Below are 19,653 nucleotides of genomic sequence, written 5' to 3'. Positions count from 1 at the left end.
CAAGAGGCCCCTGAAAAATCTCCGGGGAGCCAGTGAAAAGCCTCTGAGCCCCGGCTAATGCCCCTTCCCCACCGCACACGCCCCACGCGTAGCCAGGGAGCTATTTCCAGAGTCCGACAGCGGCCGGAGTTCAGTCGCTGGCCGGAAGGGCCCCCCTGCAAATCAAACAGATGGAGGAGGACAGGACACGGGGCGCCGTCCAGGTAGCCGCTGGCGACTGGATCCGCTGGCTGCCAGCTCCCAGCGAGCGAGGCAGATAAATCCACATGCAAGGCTGGAGACAGTTGCCTCAATTGGTAGCCCAGGACTCCTGGAATCTGCCTTCTCAAAGTCATTCGTTCTCTCCCACCCCACCATCGCAACAGCCGAAACGCAAACCCTCCCGGGACCCATCAGCACCTGGTTAACAAATAAATAAACATGGAAAATTCCTCCCCTGGTTGGGCATTGGGAGTCCAGCGAAGGGCTTGTTGTTTTAATGCCCTGGAGAAGAACTCTGTGGTCCCTGCGTCTTCTAGTCCACCCCTCCCATCCGGCGCTTGCAACATCTTCTCCACGTGCTGCTCCGCTTTGAGGCTGCTGTAACTAAATCCCCGGAGACCCCCCCGCAAAGACGGATGCTCACACCACCCCGGTCCTGGCCTCGTCCCAAAGCAGCAGCACACGGATCATGCTGATTGTGTCGTTCAGCAGCGGAGACACCCACGGAGGCAGGTTCCCCGCTCTGGACAGCTGCCCTGGGTCGGGGCAGGTGGGGTGGAAGCTGGGGGGGGAGAGGGGGAGGGAATTACTCCTTAAATCTCCGGTTGGCTTGGATTTTCTTGTAGTAGTTTTCCGCCTCGTGGTCCGTGTGTCCGTCCTTCTCGCTGACCGTCAGGCTGGCAGGCTTCCTCCGCAGGGTGGACTCCCGGCTGGCGGGGCCGAGCACGTTCTCCAGGCCGCCCTCGCCACGCTCCGCCGCCCCGCCCCCTCCCGGCGCCACGTTGATGGTGGCCACGCTGCCGTAGCGCGGCTCGTCCTGCTCGATGTCGCTGACGGAGGAGCCCGGGGAGACGCCGGCGCTCCTGGTGGGCCGGAAGCCCCGGTAATCCTTGCCCATCTCGTTCAGCTCGTAGGCGTCCTGCCCGTCCGAGCCTTTCTGGGCCACCTTCCACTCCCAGGGCCCGTTGCCGGAGGAGAGGTGCACCACGGGGTGGTGCGGGGCGTGGGCGTCGATGGTGACGATGCTGGAGCTGTCCCGCTCTGACGGCGAGCGGTACTGGGAGGAGTCGGAGCTGGTGGAGGACGAGGAGGTCTCCGAGTGCTTGGGGGTGACCGACACCAGGCCCTGCTGCTTGGACATGGCGATGACCTGCATGAGCCGAGGCGGGTTGGCCACCCGCTGGCCTGCCCCCTTCTCCGCCATCATCATCCACTTGGCCCGCACGGCCGAGCTGCTGTTGGGGGAGATGTTGGCGGTGCCTTGGCTCTCCTCGGGGATGTGAACCAGCTGGGACGCCCCCGGCCGGGGCTGGATGAGAACCCGGGGCCCCATGGTGGCCCGCTCGGCCGTGCGGGCCTGCACCGTCGGGTAGAGCGAGGGGGGGACGTGCTCCTCTTCATCGGCGCCCACCGAGTCCGAGCCGGCCCTCGCGTGCCCACTGGCCTCCTCGGCCAGCGTCATGCTGCGGCCCTCCAGGGATTTCTGCTTCCACTCGGTGATGAGCTGCTTGGAGCGGGAGGCGTCCACGGGGACGTGGATGGTCATGTGGCGCCGGGCGGGGTCGTCCATGGAGGGGGTGTTGACCCGGGGCAGGGTGTTGCTGAAGGTGACCATGTTCTCTTTGCCCATGGGGCTGCGGGGGGCCAGCAGGTCCACGTCCACGCTGGCCCGTTTCAGGCTGCCCAGCGAGTTCTTCTCCCGCTGGACCTGGCGGTTCACCCCGTCCAGCCGGGTCTGGGGGTTGAGCTCGTCTGTGCTGACGGATTTGTTCTGGTGATACACCGAGTCGTGGCCGCGCTGGGTCAGCGCCCGCAGGGCGTCCTTGGCCGGGGGGTTGGCCGGGGCCCTCTCGGTCGGCGCCTGGAAGTTGCCCACCGCGTGGTACGCCTGAGGGGGCGAGAAAGGCCGGGGTCAGGGGTGAGACCGCCCAGCAGCCACCCAGTCACAGGCGGGCGCCCGCCGGCTCCCCACTTCTAGGAAGCTTCCGTCGCTCCTGATGCCAACCCCTGGGGGGAGACGCAAAGGCTCCTCCTCTCCGCGGGGGCTCTCAGCTCAGCGCCCGCCCCCCGGGGGCGGGAACTCACCAGGTAGGCCGCGATCCCGGAGCCGATGAGGAAGCCCACGTAGACGTCGATGGGGTGGCTGCGGTACTGGGTGATCTGGGTCAAGCCGCAGACGCCGGCGGCGATGGCGAAGGCGAAGACCAGGATGGGCTTCAGGAGCTTGGTGCTGTCCGAGATGATGGAGTTGAAATACATCTGGCCAAAGGAGGGGAGAGCGGGGGCCTGTCAGCGCCACGGGCCGAGCGCTGGCCCTGCAAATGCACGGGGCTGGCTGGCCATGAGCCCTCCCGTGTTGGTGGGTGACCCCCTCCCTGCACGGACTGCCCAGGCCTTTCTGGTTTGTCGGCGAGTCCCAGGAGGGTGAGGCTTACGTTAGCTGTATGCAGTTTTGCGTGTGTGTGTGAGAGCAAGCGAGCAAAGCAATCTGTGTGTCTGCACACATGGGTGCGTGTTGTGGGGGCATCTGATTGTGTCGGGGGGCACCGTAGGTGTGTTTGCATTTGCATAAGGCAGGGCGCTGTGTGCACGTATCCATGCGTGTGCAGGGGTACATGGGGGGAGGAGCATGGGCTGGGGGGGGCACCAGAAGGTGTTTGCGTGTGTGTGGAGCAGCACGTGTGTGTTGGCGTGTGTGTGTGTGCACAGGGAGGTGGCTTGCCTGGGGAAGGCGCTGTGCGGGGGCATGCGTGAGGGACTGAGCTGGAAGCATGAGGCATGCGTGTGTCTGCGGGCTCCACATACTTGCTTGCATCAGCCCTCGGTTGCAAGTCGGGGAGATAAGGAGACAGGCGGGTGAACTCACCGACACGTAGACAGCGGCGAAAGCTGAGAGCGTTGCATGCTGGGACGGGAAGGTCTTCCTGCAAAAAGGAAACAGGACAGCTCGAGCAGCCTGGGCTAGTGCTGGCAGGGACTTGGCTGCGGCACGGTGGGCGGCCAGATCCCAGCGTGGCACATGCAGCGGGGCCCCGGCAGCGGGGCGGGTGAGAAGAGACAGCCTTGGGCTCCCTTCCTTTGGGACCGTCGGGGGCAGAGTCCCTCAAGCCGAGCCCTTTGACCCCGGACTGCATGGGACGTACCTGGCAGAGAGAATCGCATTCTGGTCCTGGCCTGAGCAGATGTCCTGGGTGATGTAAGGGTTGGAGTCACAGGAGATCCCCAGCAGGGTGTAGTTGGGCTTGCAGACCGTCAGGAAAAAGGGGGCGTGGTAGCCAGTGGCCAGCTGGATCACGTCGGTCACCAGGGCGGTGGCACAGAGTCCGAACACGTGGACCCCTGGGGGCATCATCAGCAGGTCACGGGTTAGAGCCTTGGCCACCGGGAAGTCACAGATGTTCCTCTGCCCCCTCCCACCTGCCTCTCCCCCCAGTCCCTCTGTCCACCTCCCCAATCCCCCTCCCACCTGCCTCGCCCCCCAGTCCCTCTGTCCACCTCCTAATCCCTCCCACCTGCCTCTCCCCCCCAGTCCCTCTGTCCACCTCCCCAATCCCCCTCCCACCTGCCTCGCCCCCCAGTCCCTCTGTCCACCTCCCCAATCCCCCTCCCACCTGCCTCGCCCCCCAGTCCCTCTGTCCACCTCCCCAATCCCCTCCCACCTGCCTCGCCCCAGTCCCTCTGTTCACCTCCCCAATCCCCTCCCACCTGCCTCGCCCCAGTCCCTCTGTTCACCTCTCGCCCCAGTCCCTCTGTTCCACCCTCCCAATCCCACCTGCCTCGCCCCCAGTCCCTCTGTTCACCTCCCCAATCCCTCCCACCTGCCTCGCCCCAGTCCCTCTGTCCACCTCCCCCTCCCACCTGCCTCGCCCCCAGTCCCTCTGTCCACCTCCCCAATCCCCTCCCACCTGCCTCGCCCCAGTCCCTCTGTCCACCTCCCCAATCCCCCCCACCTGCCTCGCCCCCAGTCCCTCTGTCCACCTCCCCAATCCCTCCCACCTGCCTCGCCCCCAGTCCCTCTGTCCACCTCCCCAATCCCCTCCCACCTGCCTCGCCCCCAGTCCCTCTGTCCACCTCCCCAATCCTCCCACCTGCCTCGCCCCCCCGTCCCTCTGTCCACCTCCCCAATCCCCCTCCCACCTGCCTCGCCCCTCCCAGGTTTGGGCCAAAGCCAGGTCTGGAAGCGCCACAGGGCAATGAACATTTTCCATTTCCACAGCACTTGTCCTCCCCAAGCGCGGCGCAGGCTAGAACCCCAGTGAAATGCAGCCACCTCTGGGGTGGTGGCCACAGAGCCTACAGCACGAGAGCAGTGGAGCAGGCCCATGACGGGGAGAGAGGACAAGGGCATCCATGCGGCAGGGGCGACCAGAGAGGCACTAAGGCAGAGGATGAACGTGGGGCTTTGGAGCCTGCAGTGATCTCTGGGCTGCTGCATGTCACGCTCCAAGCTGCACGTGCTTCCCATGCAGGCTCCTCCGTCGCTGCCCCATCTTCACCCAAGCCTGGGGCAGCTTCAGAAGGAGGATCCCCCCCTGGATACAAAGAACTGAAAGGCTCCAGGCCAGGACTGCGGCAAAACCTACCCACAAACCTTACAGTCCTGCGCAGGAAGGAGTTGAAGTTGCAACCGCCGGCGTTGATGCTCCCCTCCGACCCGCTGCGCCCCTTCAGCTTGGACTGCAGGCAGTAGATGATGCCTTCCCCAACCATGATCTGGGGGGAAGAGCAGAACTCAGCGTGGGCCACGCAGGCTTGTTGGCAAGTCAGAGCGAGGCGTATAAATGTAGAGGTTTTGGCACAGGGGCAGGTCCTCCCCTCTCCCAGCAGGGGGCGCTGTAGGGAGCAGGGCAGGAGTGGTGGGGGGAGCTCCCAGGAACTCCAGTCCTGACCTCTCCCAGCAGGGGGCGCTGTAGGGAGCGGGGCAGGAGTGGTGGGGGGAGTTCCCAGGAACTCCAGTCCTGACCTCTCCCAGCAGGGGGCGCTGTAGGGAGTGGGGCAGGAGCACTGGGGAGTTCCCAGCTACTCAAACCCTACCCTCTCCCAGCAGGGGGCGCTGTAGGGCAGGAGCACTGGTGGGGAGCTCCCAACTACTCCAGTCCCCACACAACACACATCCCCCTCCCGCATCCCCCTCGACCACTGTCCTATCGTGCCAGGTGGCTGGTGCACAGGGGCTCTGAAACCTGGCCCAGCTTTGCATTGCCTCTGCGAGAGCCCCAGGGGCCGGGGCTGCTCTGGGCAGGGGGCATCGGGGCGGAGGGGCCTTTGAAGAAGGGGCACAAGTTTGGGCTGCCGTAGCCTGTGCCTGGGGCTGTACGGGTCCCTGCAGTCTCTGAAGAAGGGAGGTGAAATCAGGGCTGGGTGGAATCTGCCCACCCCCCTCTGCCTTCCCTCACCCCCTTGTCCCAGCCCCCCCGGCCCAGGCAGAAAGAGACGCCCCACCCCGGGCTTGGCGCCGGCTACGTACCGAGGCCGCGGGAGCAGCGAAGGCCAGGCTGAGAAGCATCAGCAGAGGAATCATCTCCTCGTTGGTCTCCACGTAAGGCATGGACAGGGCCCGGTCGTAGCACTGGAAACCCACCTTGGCTGGCTTGAAGAGGTCGGTCAGCTCCAGGAAATACAGCGTCACGATGGAGGAAGCCACGATCGGGAGCTGGGCGAGGGGCAGGAAGGAGGCAAGCAAAGAGGTGAGTCAGGAGCATGGTCCGATGGGCTCAGTTTCATCCCCCTGCCACGCTACAGACCTGCCTTCAAGGGCCTCAGGGTGCAATCACCCTCTAAGGCAAGTCAGGGGTGTCACTGTAATCGCTGCCTTTTCCAGCACTGGGAATAGAACCCAGGCGTCCTGACTCCCAGTCACCCCCGCGACCACACTCCCCTCCTACAGCTGGGAATGGAACCCAGGCGTCCTGACTCCCAGTCACCTCTACAACCACACTCCCCTCCTACAGCTGGGAATAGAACCCAGGAGTCCTGACTCCCAGTCACCCCTACAACCACACTCCCCTCCTACAGCTGGGAATAGAACCCAGGCGTCCTGACTCCCAGTCACCCCCACGACCACACTCCCCTCCTACAGCTGGGAATGGAACCCAGGCGTCCTGACTCCCAGTCACCCCTACAACCACACTCCCCTCCTACAGCTGGGAATAGAACCCAGGAGTCCTGACTCCCAGTCACCCCCGCGACCACACTCCCCTCCTATAGCTGGAAATAGAACCCAGGCGTCCTGATTCCCAGACACCTCTGCTCTAACCACTGGACTGTCTCTTTCCTATGTGTCCATACAGCACCTGTCACAACCAGGCTCCAGTCTCTAGGGGCTGCAGTAGAAATGTTAAGCAGACCCTCTGCCTTATTCATTCCTCCCCCTAGGCCTAGCGTCTCTGCCCATCCACCGACCCCACTCAAACCTGGCCCAGAGGGGCTTGAGGGGCAGAGCTTGTCAGCCCTCATGTACCGATCCCTCTCCCCCTGCCCACAAGGCCTGCGGTCCATTTTGTGGTGAGCGTCTCCATGGGAGAGATTTTATCAGAGCGCGAGACACAGAGAGGAAACCTGCAGCTCTGTCGCCCCAGGAGCACTCATGACATGCAGCCACACGCCTCAGTTCTCTGTGACACTCAGGCCACATTGGGCTCCTCTGGCAGAGTCAAAGGGCTTAAGGTGGGTGGAAACAGCTTCCTGAGATTGGCCCTGCCAGGGGTCTTTCTGATCAGTGCAGGGCTGGCACAAGGGCTCTTCTTGCACCCAACCCCAAGACAGGGGATCGCTGGGGGTGTGGCCAGGGCACACTGCACTATGGGTATTCTCTGTTTGCTGGGAGTCATAGGAAGCAGAGTGCAAGACAGAGCAGCCACAGGGCTGCTCTAACTTAAACCACGAGTTGAGCAGACCCATCCACCGCCTCAAAGTAAAGGAAGGACAAAGGTAGATTAAAGCCACCTTAACCCTCCTCCATCCAGGCCCCATGCACAGGAAAGGAGTAACTGAGAGACAGCCCCAGAAACAGAATCAGCTCCAGCCGTGTAAATCGATTCATTCCCCCGTCCTCAGCCCCTGCAGGGCTCGGCTGGCTCCTGCCAGAGCATCTCACATTCCGCTGACACTCAGCTCCCGCCTCGCTGCAGGGACGTGGCGCGAAAGGCAGCGCCCGCCCCCTCCCTGCTGTGCTCTGGGTCCCCTTGGAAAGCCTCTACCCACCTCCACAAAGTAGAAGCACGGAAGGAGCGTCATGCTATCCTTGGGGGCTTTGGACTTCTCTTTCGTGGAGATCATGGTGTCGGCTCAGGGGGCAAGCGACGGGGGCTCGCCTGGGTCACTCTAGACAACGAGACACGCGGCAAGGGTTAGTTTAGTGGCACTCAAGGGGGGGGGGAGCGCTGTCTGGGGGGGAAGATCATCGTTACCCCAGGACCAACCCAGCACTGGAGCGAGCAGGGCAGGAGCGCTGACTGGGGTGGGGGACTCCCGGCAACTCCAGTCCCAGCCTCTCCCAGCAGGAGGCACTGGAGGGAACGGCACATGAATGGAAAGATCCAGCCACCTCATACCCAGCCTCACCCGCGTTGCCCCCCTGTCCAGACTCTGCATTCCCCTTCCCGCTTACCCCTTGTCTCATGCCCACCCCACCCAGCCTGTGGCAATAACACCTACTCCCTGCTTTCCTCCCCCCAGGCTGAGCTGTCAGTGTGATCCCCAGCCCGGGGTTGGTCTGCCCAGCACGGGGGAGTCGCGCTCTGTAACAGACCGGAGGCGGGACAGGGGTGGGGAGTCATGTGGCAATCGATGGGTGAGGGGGAAGGACCCCGGCATGGGGCTGACGTGGGATTTAAACGGCTCACTCTGGGGATGCTGGAAAAGGCGGGTGGGGGTGGGGGTGTGAGGGCAGCAGGCAGGCAGGGCGGGTGATTACTAGAGCGAAGGGCAAAACAAGGGGAGCCTTGAATCCCTCATCCCGGCCGAGGAGAGGGGGCTGGGGGGAAGCCCAGGGCCTGGCTGCACCTCTTTGCAGGGAGTCCTGCTCTGCCCATTCTCCAGATCCCTGCAAGACACTGATGCTGCAGCAGGTTGCAGCTTGGCCAGGCTAGCTATTAAAAATGCCAACGGGGGTGGGGGTGGGGGTTGCAGGTGAGGTCTGAGTCCCCCCCTCCTTGCTCCCCAACCCTGCCAGAGCCCGGCGGGGCAGGGCTGAGGCTCCTACCTGCAGCCCGTGGAAGGGTCCCCGCTTGCATTGCAGCCCGTGGGCTATACGCGGAAGGGGCGCCCCCTAGCGCCCCCCCCCACGTCGTGCCAGCCCCAGCCCCGGATCCCAAGGAACAAAACGCCCGGGGGCCGCGGCGCGGGATCGCGACAGGAGCCAGGCTCCGTGGGGAGGGGGGCGGGTCCCCCACGCGGGTGACAGGCTCAGAGAATGGGGCTGCACCTTCCCATCGGAGCCAGCGCGCGGAGGGGGGGGGGTGATTGACCCTGCCAAGCTGCCCCCCCCCACAGCCGCTACCCAACCCCCCACCCCCCACGCGATCCACGCCCCCAAACTTTCCCCAAGTCCTGCCCGCGGGAAGCGGACCTGGTGCTGGGACCTGGGGGGGGGGGCGCACCCCGGCTCGGGGGAGGGGGTTGGGGTTGGGGCGGGGGCCAGCCCCACCCGAGCGCCCAGGGCTCTGAGCCGCGGGACCCGCTGGCCTGGGGATGGGGGGGTCTGTGCCACACCCGCCCCCCCGGCGGGCTGCAGCAGAGGGCGGATCCAGCCCTTTGTCCGGCCGCCGGGGCGGGGAAGAGCCCGGAGCCAGCAGGTGCCCGCCCCGCCTCGGCCACTCACCTCGCCGCGGCCCGGACAAAGGGGGGCGCGGGGCTCGGGGCTGCTCCTGCCCCCGCGCGTCCCGCCCGCGGCCGCCGCGATCCCCGCGGGGCTGGAGCCGCTCGGGCGCCCGGGCTGGCGGCTGCGGCTGCTGCTGCGAGCGCGCACAAAGCCGGGGGGGGGGGTCGGGCTGAATTGGGGCGGGGGGAGCGAGCGTGTGCGCGCGGCTCGGCTCCTGCCCGTTTCCATGGCGAGCCCGGGGCAGCGAAACAAAGGAGCGGGCGGAGAGGAGCCGGGGGCGGGGGTTGCAATCAGCGCCCCCCCATGCAGCTCTGCGGGTGCGGGGCTGGTACCTGCCCCCCGTAAGGGGAGGGGGTGGCTTAGCCCCCCCCTCCCCAGCACCTGCTTGCAGGGCGGGACCGATCGTGCGCCCCCCCCTTCTCCCCACCCCGTGCATCCCGCAGCTGGAGATCGGGGACTCGGGCCCAGCCCTCTCCTGGCCAAGGGGACCAGATGGCCCGATTTTATAGGGAGAGACCCGATTTTTGGGTCTTTTTCTTATATAGGCTCCTATTACCCCCTCCCCATTTTTCACACTTGCTGTCTGGTCACCCTACGGGGGGCGGTGGGGGAAGCCATGCGGGGGGCTTTGCGAGCTGCCTGGCACACGTCGGCCTCCCCTCCCTGAACCCAGCCCGGCTGGAAATCCCAGCCCCGCGGAGCTAGATCCAGTCACACCCACAGCTGGTGGTCCTGGGAAGCAGCAAGCGGATCTGGGTTCCCAACACACCACTCCTGGGCCACTGGATCTTGGTCCCTCTGCGGGGCGCATCAGGGCCCAGGGCCGGCTGGGAGTGTGTGGAGACCCACCACCAAACTCACTTCACGTAAGAACCCCTGGGTGGCCCTCAGCCGGGATCAGCCCTTGGCCACGGTTGTGTCTTTTGCGCGTTACACAACAAGGATGGTATGGAGAAACCAGACAGGCGGAGCTTTGCCCAGGTCGCCACGTTCCCGGGACACCAGCATGCCTGGCCTCACGGCGTGCGCTTCTCTAACATGGAACACGCTGGGCACCGCTAGAAGGTTCACAAGCTATTTAAAGGGAGGCTGCACCGTTCCTATACAATCACTGTCTCCACCTGGGCTGGAGCCAAAGGTTTCAGAGGCCACTGTCCCCAGCTCTCCCATGGAAACCAGAACCGTGGGACAGCATGGTCTCTTCATGACCACAGACACCAGCCAGATTGCCGTTTCCATGTCAAATCCCAGCTCAGACCCCCACCGAGGAGTCGGCGCCTGGAGTGAGTTTGTCCATTCTCAGCCGGCTCCATGTTCGCTCAGCCATCAGCCCATCTCTGTCTGCGGCATTTCAGCCCCCCTGCTGTCCTCTCCAGCAAAGCCTGGCAGGGCCATGTTTCCTGGGTACCATTAGTTCCCAGACAGGGGCCCTGGAATCCTTTGCACTGGCTGCTATGATGCCACCTTCAAAGCACCTGCTGGTGCAGATGATTGCAGGAAGCTGCTCACGGCACATGACACCTGGAGGTAGCGGTGGCACAAGCAGGGCACCTGGTGGAAGCGGCGCAATGGTGAGCCAAAGCCTGTTCTTGCCCCAATCCACCCACAGCTGCGCCCCCAGGGGACCCTCCCCACAGATCAGCAGCACCCAGCAAGGAAAATGCCAGGTCTGGATCCGAGCCCCTCCTCACACCAAAGTGGGACTCCCTCCTGGCATCTGGCCCTGGTACCTGCCTGAGCATCCCGGAGGAGAGCGCTGAATGAGGAGACCCCTTCGCAGGAAGCGCCGCGGCCCTGAGGGAGGGGTGGGAACTTCAGCAGCGTGACTGGCATCGCAAAATCCTCTGGCCCGGTTACCTAGCAACACGGAGGCTGCCTGAGCCTGTGTCTAGGGATGCTCGCATCCTAGCTCCCTCGCTGGGCGGGGCAAGCTGCAGCTTCCCTAGGGCCTGTTCAGCCTGGCACAGAGACTGTGGGGCAGACACGCCTCCATCCCAGCCCCTCTTCCTCACTAGAGCTCAGCGGGGCGTCCTCAGTAGGACCAGCCTGGGGGACGGGCAGCTAGGAAGGGACCAGAGTTGGGCTCTGGATCCAGATCCAGAACATCACGAAGTTCAGGGGCGCGGGGGGTTTAAGGCCTGATTCTGACTCTGTTCTCTCTAAAATCTCAGGCCCCATGTTCTGACCTTCCCTTGCCAGGACTGAGCTGCGGAAGAACTAGGTTATGGGATCTCTACCTAGGATCAGCGCCCGTCCACGGGGATCTGTGTGCTGGTGCCGAACCCAGCTCTGCCTTCCCGAGACCAAAGGCAGGATTGCTCCCTCTTTTTAGTAACGCTTTGCCCTTCTAGAGCATCTTTCATCCAAGGATCCCAAAGAGCTTTATAAATATTGGCTTTCTAGGCCTTGCGAGCCTCCCATGTGGTGGGTTGGTATCGTCATCCTTATTTTACAGATGGGGAAACTGAGGCACAGAGCAATGACGTGATCCACACACAAGGCCACACAGTGAGTTAGTGATGGCACAGAATCCAGGAGTCCTGTTGCCCAGCTTCCTAGTCCAACCCGTCGATCAAAGTCTCCCCCCACAGCTGGGAATAAAACCAAGGTATCATGAATCCCAATCCCCTCTCTAAGTACCGGGGACCGAGACGTGGAAACCCCATAACCCTGAGGTTCATAAAGTTCCCATCCCAGCATGGAATGGGGAGATCTCAGCTCTGAGACCCCTGCCTCGAGGGCAGCCCCGGGTGGGAATGCGGTAATCAGCGGGAACAGCCCAGCATTGGTAGCTGAGGAAAGCCGGTTTGCCCTGGCTAGCAGCTGCCTCCCCTGAGCCCTGGCCTTTCACTGCCAGCAGCTGTGTGTCATTTGAACACTGCACCCCTCTTGCTGATCTGATGGGCTTAGTTCCTAACCTCCCTCCTTCCATTGCTGCAGGCTCTTTGCCTGTCAAGTAACCAAGCTGCAAATCTCCCCTGCTCCCCCTGGTGCAATTACTCTCACTGTGCTCAGGCTGCTCCTAGCTTCCCGGATTCCCTTCCTTATCTGCCAGCAGTTGCACTGGGGAAGCACTGACAGGCCCGTAGGCATTTATCCAGGCAAAACATGTCTCAGCTGGAACTCGGGAAAAGGGTCTGAACAAAAGGATCCCGCCAAGTCAGCCTACGATTCACTCTACCCCGCTCCGCCAGCCCGTGGGTCGATGCTGTTTGAATGCAGCTCAGTTTAGGCCCAGGGGTGGGTTTCAGAACCTAGACTCCAACCCGAGCCACCTTGGGTTAGAACCTCATCAGCTGTCTTCATTCCATTTCCATTTAAATCCCAAATCACTGAAATCCCATTAGATTCCTGTTAGAATCCATTTCACTGAAACGTCATTAGCATTATTGACAGAAATCAGCCGTTATCACAAGCCATGGCTGAACCAGAAACGTACAGCCCTCCTCCCAGCTTTGTCTCCACCCCAGAGGCAGGATTCATAAGAACAGCCATACTGGGTCAGCCCAAAGGTCCATCTAGCCCAGTATCCTGTCTTCCGACAGTGGCCAGTGCCGGGTGCCCCAGAGGGAATGAACAGAACAGGGAATCATCCAGTGATCCATCCCCTGTCGCCCATTCCCAGCTTCTGGCAAAAGAGATTCTGGATTCAAAAGGGATCAGGCTTGAGGTGGTGGATTCCCTGCCTCTAGCCCTGTGGAATGTCTCTGAGCCTTTCCAACCCTCCAGCTGCACATCAACTCCTCCGTTATAAGATGTCCTTGGATCAGCCCCCCCATATACTGCCAGGAACAGATGGAGACGGAGGCGGCTATGGTTTGGGTATGTTGCCGTTTGAGCTGCAAGTGGATGAGAAAAGCTCACTGCCCTGGAGTTCTATATTATAGACAAAAAAAAAAAATCCTCTCTTTACACCCCGGCTTGTCGGTACTTGCTGTGAGGATACCTCACTCCCAAAGCTGAGTGTGTCCCACCTGCCGGTGCCCCAGCATGGAGTTAAGGGGGTGTTGTCTTGTTCTTCAGCACCTTCCTACTCTAATGTGCTTTCTGAGCTAGTCACTGGTGCTCCCACAGTGCTGCTTAGAAAGAATAGAGAAAAGTCCCCACAACTCTAGGCAACCAGTGCCCTCTCCTGCCATTGCGGAGAAAGGTTCCTTGTAGAGCTGGTTGGAAACTGGGGTGTTTTTCCACAACAAATTTGGTGGTTTTGGGAAAAAAAACAAAAACAAACTCCTATTTTGTTTCTGCAATACCCCCACAGTGCCTTATGGGAGTTGTAGTTCAGGTTCCTCATGCTCCCAGTCTCCTCTATAGGCCAGCCTCCTCATCCAGACTTCATCTCCCATGGTCTCCAGCTGTGGAAGCAGTGCATCATGGGAGATGAAGTTCAGCTGGGCCAGCTTGCTGTGTTTCCAGCTGCTTGTGGCCACTCCGCTCTGTAGGCTCTGACTGGATCGGTGACAGACACACAGCATCTCTCCCCCTCCGCCGCCCCCAATGCACACACCAAGCACACACACACAGTCTGATACTATGGCTGGAGAAAGGAGACTGTGAGCCCAGCCACTTTGCTCTGCTGACGTTGGAGGCCGCTCTGCTCCATTGCTTCTGATGACGGTTGCAGCAGACCAGATGTGGCCCTGCCAGTGCCTGATGCCCATGCCCTGACCAGCGCTCCTCCTCGCTGCCTTGCCCCCGCTCTCCCAAGCGGGGGTGCAGCTGGCAGGAGATGTCTCGCCTTCCGGATGGTGATTCCCTGGGAGATATGGTTCCTCCCCGATGATAGGGCCAAGCAGTGAGAATCCCAACAGTACCACCTCAGAAACACGGTGACGACCCTTCATCCCATCACCACTGATGGGTACTTGGGGATTGGGGCTGGGAGGGAACCAAGTGTGCTAAGAGTGCCACAAAAGGAACCAGTGAACTTCCCAGTCCACTGGGGTGAGCTCTGTGGGAAGTAAGAGGTGACCCCCAGCCATTTCTCCACCTGTGCCTGGTTCTCCCTTCACTGCTGCAGACACCTCCCCCTGTCAGCCTCGCGGCTGGGGATGCAACTGCAGGACCCCCGGATATTCCGGGCCCTGAGTGACTAAGGGAGAGAAGAGAATTTGGGCTCCCTGGTTTTCAGTCCTAGGGTCCCCAGTCCTAGGCTCACTCCTGCTTTACACTGCTTAGAATGAAAGGAGATCCAGGCCCTATCATGTGCAGCAACAGCACTCGATCCTCACAGACATCAGCTCTGGGCGTTCCCCTAAGCGGCCCACGAAGGCTCCCCGCTGCCTGCACTCTGGGGGTACAGTTTGCCTCCCCATCCTGTAACCATGCCCTTCCTGCACATACGTGCATCATGCACTAAGCATGCACACCCATATGCTCTGCACAAATGCCCACACAGCTTGCAGGCAACCTGAATGCTTCTGTATGCACAGAGGGGCACAACAACCCTGGGTGTAACTCCAGAATGTCACTAGAGTTTATTCTCAGGATGAATTTGGGCCACATGCCAGTATTTTGCGTCACACTTTCTCTGTCATGTACACACTCTCTCCTTTCACACACACGCACAGAGTGTCTCAGGCATGTCTGAGCGGTGCACAGTGCAAGAAGGGAGCAGGAGATTAAAGTGTGAACCTGACAACAACAGGTGTGAATCTAAACAGAGTATAAATAGCAAAGAATATTCAGGGAGAAAGCCCATGCTAGCAGCAGGGGCGGCTCTAGGCACCAGCGGGCCAAGCGCCCGCTTGGGGCGGCTTCCTGGGGAGGGCGGCATTTGGCCCCGGTGGAGCTCCCGCCGGCATGCCTGCGGCAGGTCCACCGGAGCCCGGGACGAGCGGACCTGCCGCAGTCATGCTTGCGGCGGGTCCCGTCTTCCTGCGGCTCCGGTTGAGCTCCCGCAGGCATGACTGCGGCAGGTCCGCTCGTCCCGGGCTCCGGTGGACCTGCCGCAGGCATGCCGGCGGGAGCTCCACCGGGGCCAAATGCCGCCCTCCCCAGGAAGCCGGAGCCGCGGGAAGAGGGGACCCGCCGCGGGACTGGGGAAGGGCGGCGCAGCCTACTTTGTAGAGCCGCCCCTGGCTAGCAGCTAAAGGTTCTTCTCAGATTTTGTTCAGCATTAGCTGAGGACTGACAACTCAGTACTTTAGTGAGTGGCAGAATTAACCCCAGCTCAGAGACAGGCATCTCTGTACCACATGGGAGTTATTGACGACATCTGAGGGTTGCCAACAGTTCCCGTGGAGTCCAGGCACTGAATCTCGAGGGGGAAAGACATGGAGCCAGTATCTGAGACCCAGGATGGGTGGGGGACACCGAATCCAGCCACCCCTGGACAGCTGTAGTGTTTAGTGACCATGCCACCAGGAGAGCTGCTCCTGACAGAATAACTGTTAATAGGGGGCAATGGAAGTGGGGGGCAGGCAAGCGCCCGGCCATGGAAATACTGTAAGAGTTGGTTCTGCCTCTGCACCTTCTTCCACTGCCCTTGCTGGGAACCAATGTGCCCTGTAAACGGTGCCCACGCACTGGGGGAGCGGTGGAGGTGAAAGTGGGATGTAGAGGGGTGGGATTGGCCGCTGCGACACCCAGGATTAGGCTGGGGAGCGGGTAGGAACCGGCGTGGTCAGGCCAGATGCTGGAACATCTACCCCTGGCGGCTGGCAAGGGAGCCGCAAGCTGCTGGCCTCCCCCGCACCCCACCCCACCCCTTCTCCACCTGGGGACATCTCCCTGCCCCTCACCATGTCTCAGTAGCTCCCCCTGCAGAGCATCCCCCTTGTATCCCTTCGCCCCCCATGCAAAGTGAGCTTCCCCCCCCTCTGATTGTTGAGCAACTGTTAAGTGTGAGCAGCTGACTCGAGTGATGCAATAAGAACCTCTGCCAAAGCCGAGCCTGACAAAGAGCGGGATGTGACACGCTCTGTAATCAGAACGTTGGCGGGCTGGGCCGCGCTACAGGCTTGCAGGGGGTTGGAGCCTGACCTGGCTCCGTTTGGCTTTTGTGTGTTGTAAAACTAGAATTTTGTTTGTTCCACGGGGGGTGAGCAGGACAGGAGAGGAGTCCTGGGATAGGTTATTGTTATTCTTTGGCTTCCCATAGCACCTGTGAGCCCCAGTTGTGGACCACAGCCCCACTGTGCTAGGTGCTGTACAGACCCAGAACTACAGCCGCTGCTAGACAACGTGTGAGCGAGTTCGGTAGGAAAGATCACGCCTCTCGTCAAATGTTTCAGACATTTAAGACTTAGTCACGCGGGAGCCAAGTTAAACAAACAGGCGGGACTGGGACTCAGGGGACCTGGTTTTGTTCCTGGTTCTGCCACTCGCTGACCTTGGGCAAGTGACCGCCCTGCCCCGTGCCTCAGTTTCCCCAGCTGTAAAATGGGGATAATGATACTGGCCTCCTTTGTAAAGTGCTTTGAGATCAACAGATGAGAAGAGAGAGGATTAATTACTATTATTAGCATTGGCATCACAGCCTTCACCCTAGGGAAATCAGCGCAAGACTTGCCCAAGGAAACCAGGCAAACCAGAGAGGCTTTCTGTGTGCAGGGAAGGTTTCTAAAGAACACGCTCATGTGAGGAACAAACCCGGCACTCCACCCTCAGCTCTGTTTATCAAGGGCTGGGGGGGTTGCCATGAGTCATGTTAGCTGAGTGACTTGCCAGGACTAGACTAGCAGGATGGGGCTGCGGGTCAGGACGGAGGGGCATTGGCAGAGCGGTGCGTGGGGAGCCCAGGGCTGGGACAGCAAACAGACAGGCCTAGCTCCTCAAAGCTAAGCCGAGCCACAGTCTCTCTCTCACCCCCCGTCTTTCGGCCAGGCTGAGCTGTACACAACCCAAAGCGGGTGGGTAAAGGCGGCTTTAAGCCAGCTTTGGACTCCCTGATTTGGGGCCTGTCTAATTGCCAGCCTATATTAAAACCAGTTCAGAGCTGCTCCAATTTACACTCCTAACCTCAAGGGACTGTTCTGGCAGCGTAGGGATTGTCCCAGCCATGCCCCCTGTCTCCTGGGAACTCCCCCTATGCTGGGGGCGGGAGCTGCAAGGGAGAATAATGTATGTGGGCTCTGCACCCCAGGAGCACTGTCATGGGGAGGGGGAATCCTCAGGAGGCCAGACTCCATAGCTTCACAGCTACTTTATACTACCAGGATCTGGCTCATAACCTTTACAGGAACAACAGTGCACAGAGCAGGCGTGACCCTAAACTCGCACTGAAACTGACTTCAGCAGATTTCCTCCTGTATTACACAACCATCAATGAGCAAAGAGCCAGGTTCCCTTGATATTCACCCTCCATCCTTCCTCTTTGAACAGCCCCATTCTGGGAATTTCTCTATCACACAGATCCACATCAGAGCCTCCGCTGCAGAGTACTTTGAAACCCTTACATGAAAGGGGCTAGTAACGAGAGTGTCTTACATCCAAGTGTGAAGCAGGTTTCACTGGTCTGCTCTCAGGTGAAGCCCCTACGAGAATCTAGTATTCTATGGTATTGCAACTTTTTTTTATGGAAGAGGCCCCCAAAATTGCTTTGCCCCAGGCCTCCTGAATCCTCTGGGTGGCCCTGGGTGAGGCCAGGCTGAGACGGTAGCCGACCCAGCTCCAATATTTGGGTTGCAAGCGCTTCCTGTTCATTTACAAACAATTGTTTCTACTCGACTGTGTTTGAATGAATTTTCTTGTCACTGAAACCTGGTGGTTTCTCTCTCTCCAAGCTCATCTGGGCAAAATCTAAAGCGTGGGGCTGTTGGCCTCTTGCACAGGATACTGGCACAACCCCCGGGATTTCAGAACTGCGTCCGAGTCTCCAGCTGTCCCTCCCCCCGGGATAAAGGGGATGAAAACACAGCAGGGATGTGCGGAATCAATCATAGAATCTCAGGGTTGGAAGGGACCTCAGGAGGTATCTAGTCCAACCCCCTGTTCAAAGCAGGACCAATCCCCAACTAAATCATCCCGGCCAGGGCTTTGTCAAGCCTGACCTTAAAAACCTCTAAGGAAGGAGATTCCACCGCCTCCCTAGGGATGTGTCCGCCTTTGGGGAGTGACTCTGCGCCCCTTCTGAAGAATCAGTCAAACCTGGTTTTTGGGGACCCAAACCTGGCATGGAAACCGAGGCGTTCGCCCCACCTAGTGGTACAGATGAGAATGGCAGGAGAATACGACTCCCATAGCCCAGCTCATTTCTTTACCATGCTCTCTGCTCCCCAGCACGCTCTCTTCTGTGCTTCAGGTGGATCTCGTGGGCTTGCCATGTCCCTTCCTGATACACGTAGGCCCCCAGAAATCGTCACGGTCCTGGGCACAGCACAGCAACCGGCCTGGAGAGAGGAGGAGAGAACACTCACCAGGTGAAGAGATGTTCGTCACATTGCCTGATGCGCCACTGGAAGGCGCTCCGATACTTCGGTCATGGGCATGGTATGAAAACCTGCAGAACAGGCTAGGCCCCCTCCCTTTCCCCTCTCTCTAGAGCAGTGGTTCTCAGCCAGGGGTCTGGGGCCTCCTGGGGGGCTGTGAGCCGGTTTCAGGGGGGGCTGCCAAGCAGGGCCAGCGTTAGACTCGCTGGGGCCCAGGGCTCTGAGCCCCACCAGCCAGGGCTGAAGCCAAAGCCTGAGCAATGTAGCTTCAAGGGGGGCCTTTGGCATGGGGCACCAGGCAGCTGCCCTGCTTGCTACCCCCTAACTCCGGCCCTGGCTTTTGGATGCAGAAAACCAGATGTGGCACAGGTGGGCCGTGGAGTTTTTATAGCATGTTGGTGCATGGGAAGGGGGGCTCAGGAAGAAAAAGGCTGAGAACCCCTGCTCTGGAGCACTTCCCTGGCCCTCACAACTTCCCGGTGAGGTAGAGCAGAGCTAGTCTCCCTAGGTTTATATTTGGGGAACTGTGGCACAGAAAGACTAAGTGACTTGCCCAAGGTCACCTAGGAGTCTGAGGACAAAGTGGAGACTTGACCCTGGGTCTCTCCAGTCCCAGACGAGCCCCCTACCCACTGGGGTGGACTGACCAGCGCTGAACCACTTTGCTCTTCTTGGCTGACTTGGGTCATTGTGGTTCCACTTCATCAGAACTCTCTGACCCATGCAGCTGCAGAGGCCTCTGGAGCAAGGAGTGCTGGACCCCGAACTTGGATAAACTGATATTGGAGGCTGTGCCACAGCTCTCTGCAGCCTGCATGGCAAACATTGACTCATTCAGCTGATCACCCCAGCAGGGAGGGGCTCGGCCTTCCACTCTCTGGCTTAGCGCCTCTGTGTTTTCCTCGCAGGATATTTCATTCTTCGTTATCTCTGCCAGACACATCAGATTCCTCTCTGCCAACCATTCTTCTACAGCGAGACACGCCAGTACAGCAGGGGTCACTTGCCTTGTGATAAAAAACATCTGGTCCAAGGTCATTTTGGGTGCTGCAGTCCGGCTCCCAAGAAAACTGGAGCTCCATTATAACAACCTCTGATGCCTCTCTGTTGACAGCACCCACTGCCCCTGGGCTAGGATCCTTTAAATTACTCCGTTTGCTTCTAAATCTTTTGCTCCAGAGGCAGTTTTATCTTCAGATTTTAATTTTAGAGTTGAGTACCCCAAGTCATGAGAGTTTGTGTCTCACTCACACACGGACT

General features: G+C 60.4%; 1 protein-coding gene across 7 annotated transcripts in view; it reads right to left on the bottom strand.

The window, feature by feature from the left end:
* Positions 1–279: 279 nt before the first annotated feature.
* PLPPR3 (phospholipid phosphatase related 3) overlaps positions 280–19,653 on the bottom strand; it is a 34,989-nt gene continuing 15,615 nt past the window's right edge. For 2 of the 7 annotated variants that reach the window (XM_039515670.1, XM_039515674.1), the window contains 8 exons: positions 18,226–18,354; positions 7,405–7,524; positions 5,669–5,854; positions 4,785–4,914; positions 3,345–3,540; positions 3,068–3,125; positions 2,287–2,460; positions 280–2,089 (listed from right to left, as the gene is read on the bottom strand). In XM_039515670.1, coding sequence (XP_039371604.1) covers positions 788–2,089; positions 2,287–2,460; positions 3,068–3,125; positions 3,345–3,540; positions 4,785–4,914; positions 5,669–5,854; positions 7,405–7,479 — 2,121 coding nt within the window. In that variant the 5' untranslated portion in view covers positions 7,480–7,524; positions 18,226–18,354 and the 3' untranslated portion in view covers positions 280–787. Of the gene's footprint in view, positions 2,090–2,286; positions 2,461–3,067; positions 3,126–3,344; positions 3,541–4,784; positions 4,915–5,668; positions 5,855–7,404; positions 7,525–8,404; positions 8,534–9,022; positions 9,154–18,225; positions 18,355–19,040; positions 19,175–19,653 lie in introns of those variants that run through there. The other 5 variants (XM_039515675.1, XM_039515677.1, XM_039515672.1 and 2 more) reach the window with 5 other exon arrangements.

The sequence above is a fragment of the Mauremys reevesii genome, linkage group 26 (assembly GCF_016161935.1).
Source record: "Mauremys reevesii isolate NIE-2019 linkage group 26, ASM1616193v1, whole genome shotgun sequence".
Classification (NCBI taxonomy): Eukaryota; Metazoa; Chordata; order Testudines; family Geoemydidae; genus Mauremys; species Mauremys reevesii.
Note: the sequence above shows the minus strand (reverse complement) of the source record. Positions and strands in the feature narration are given on the sequence as shown.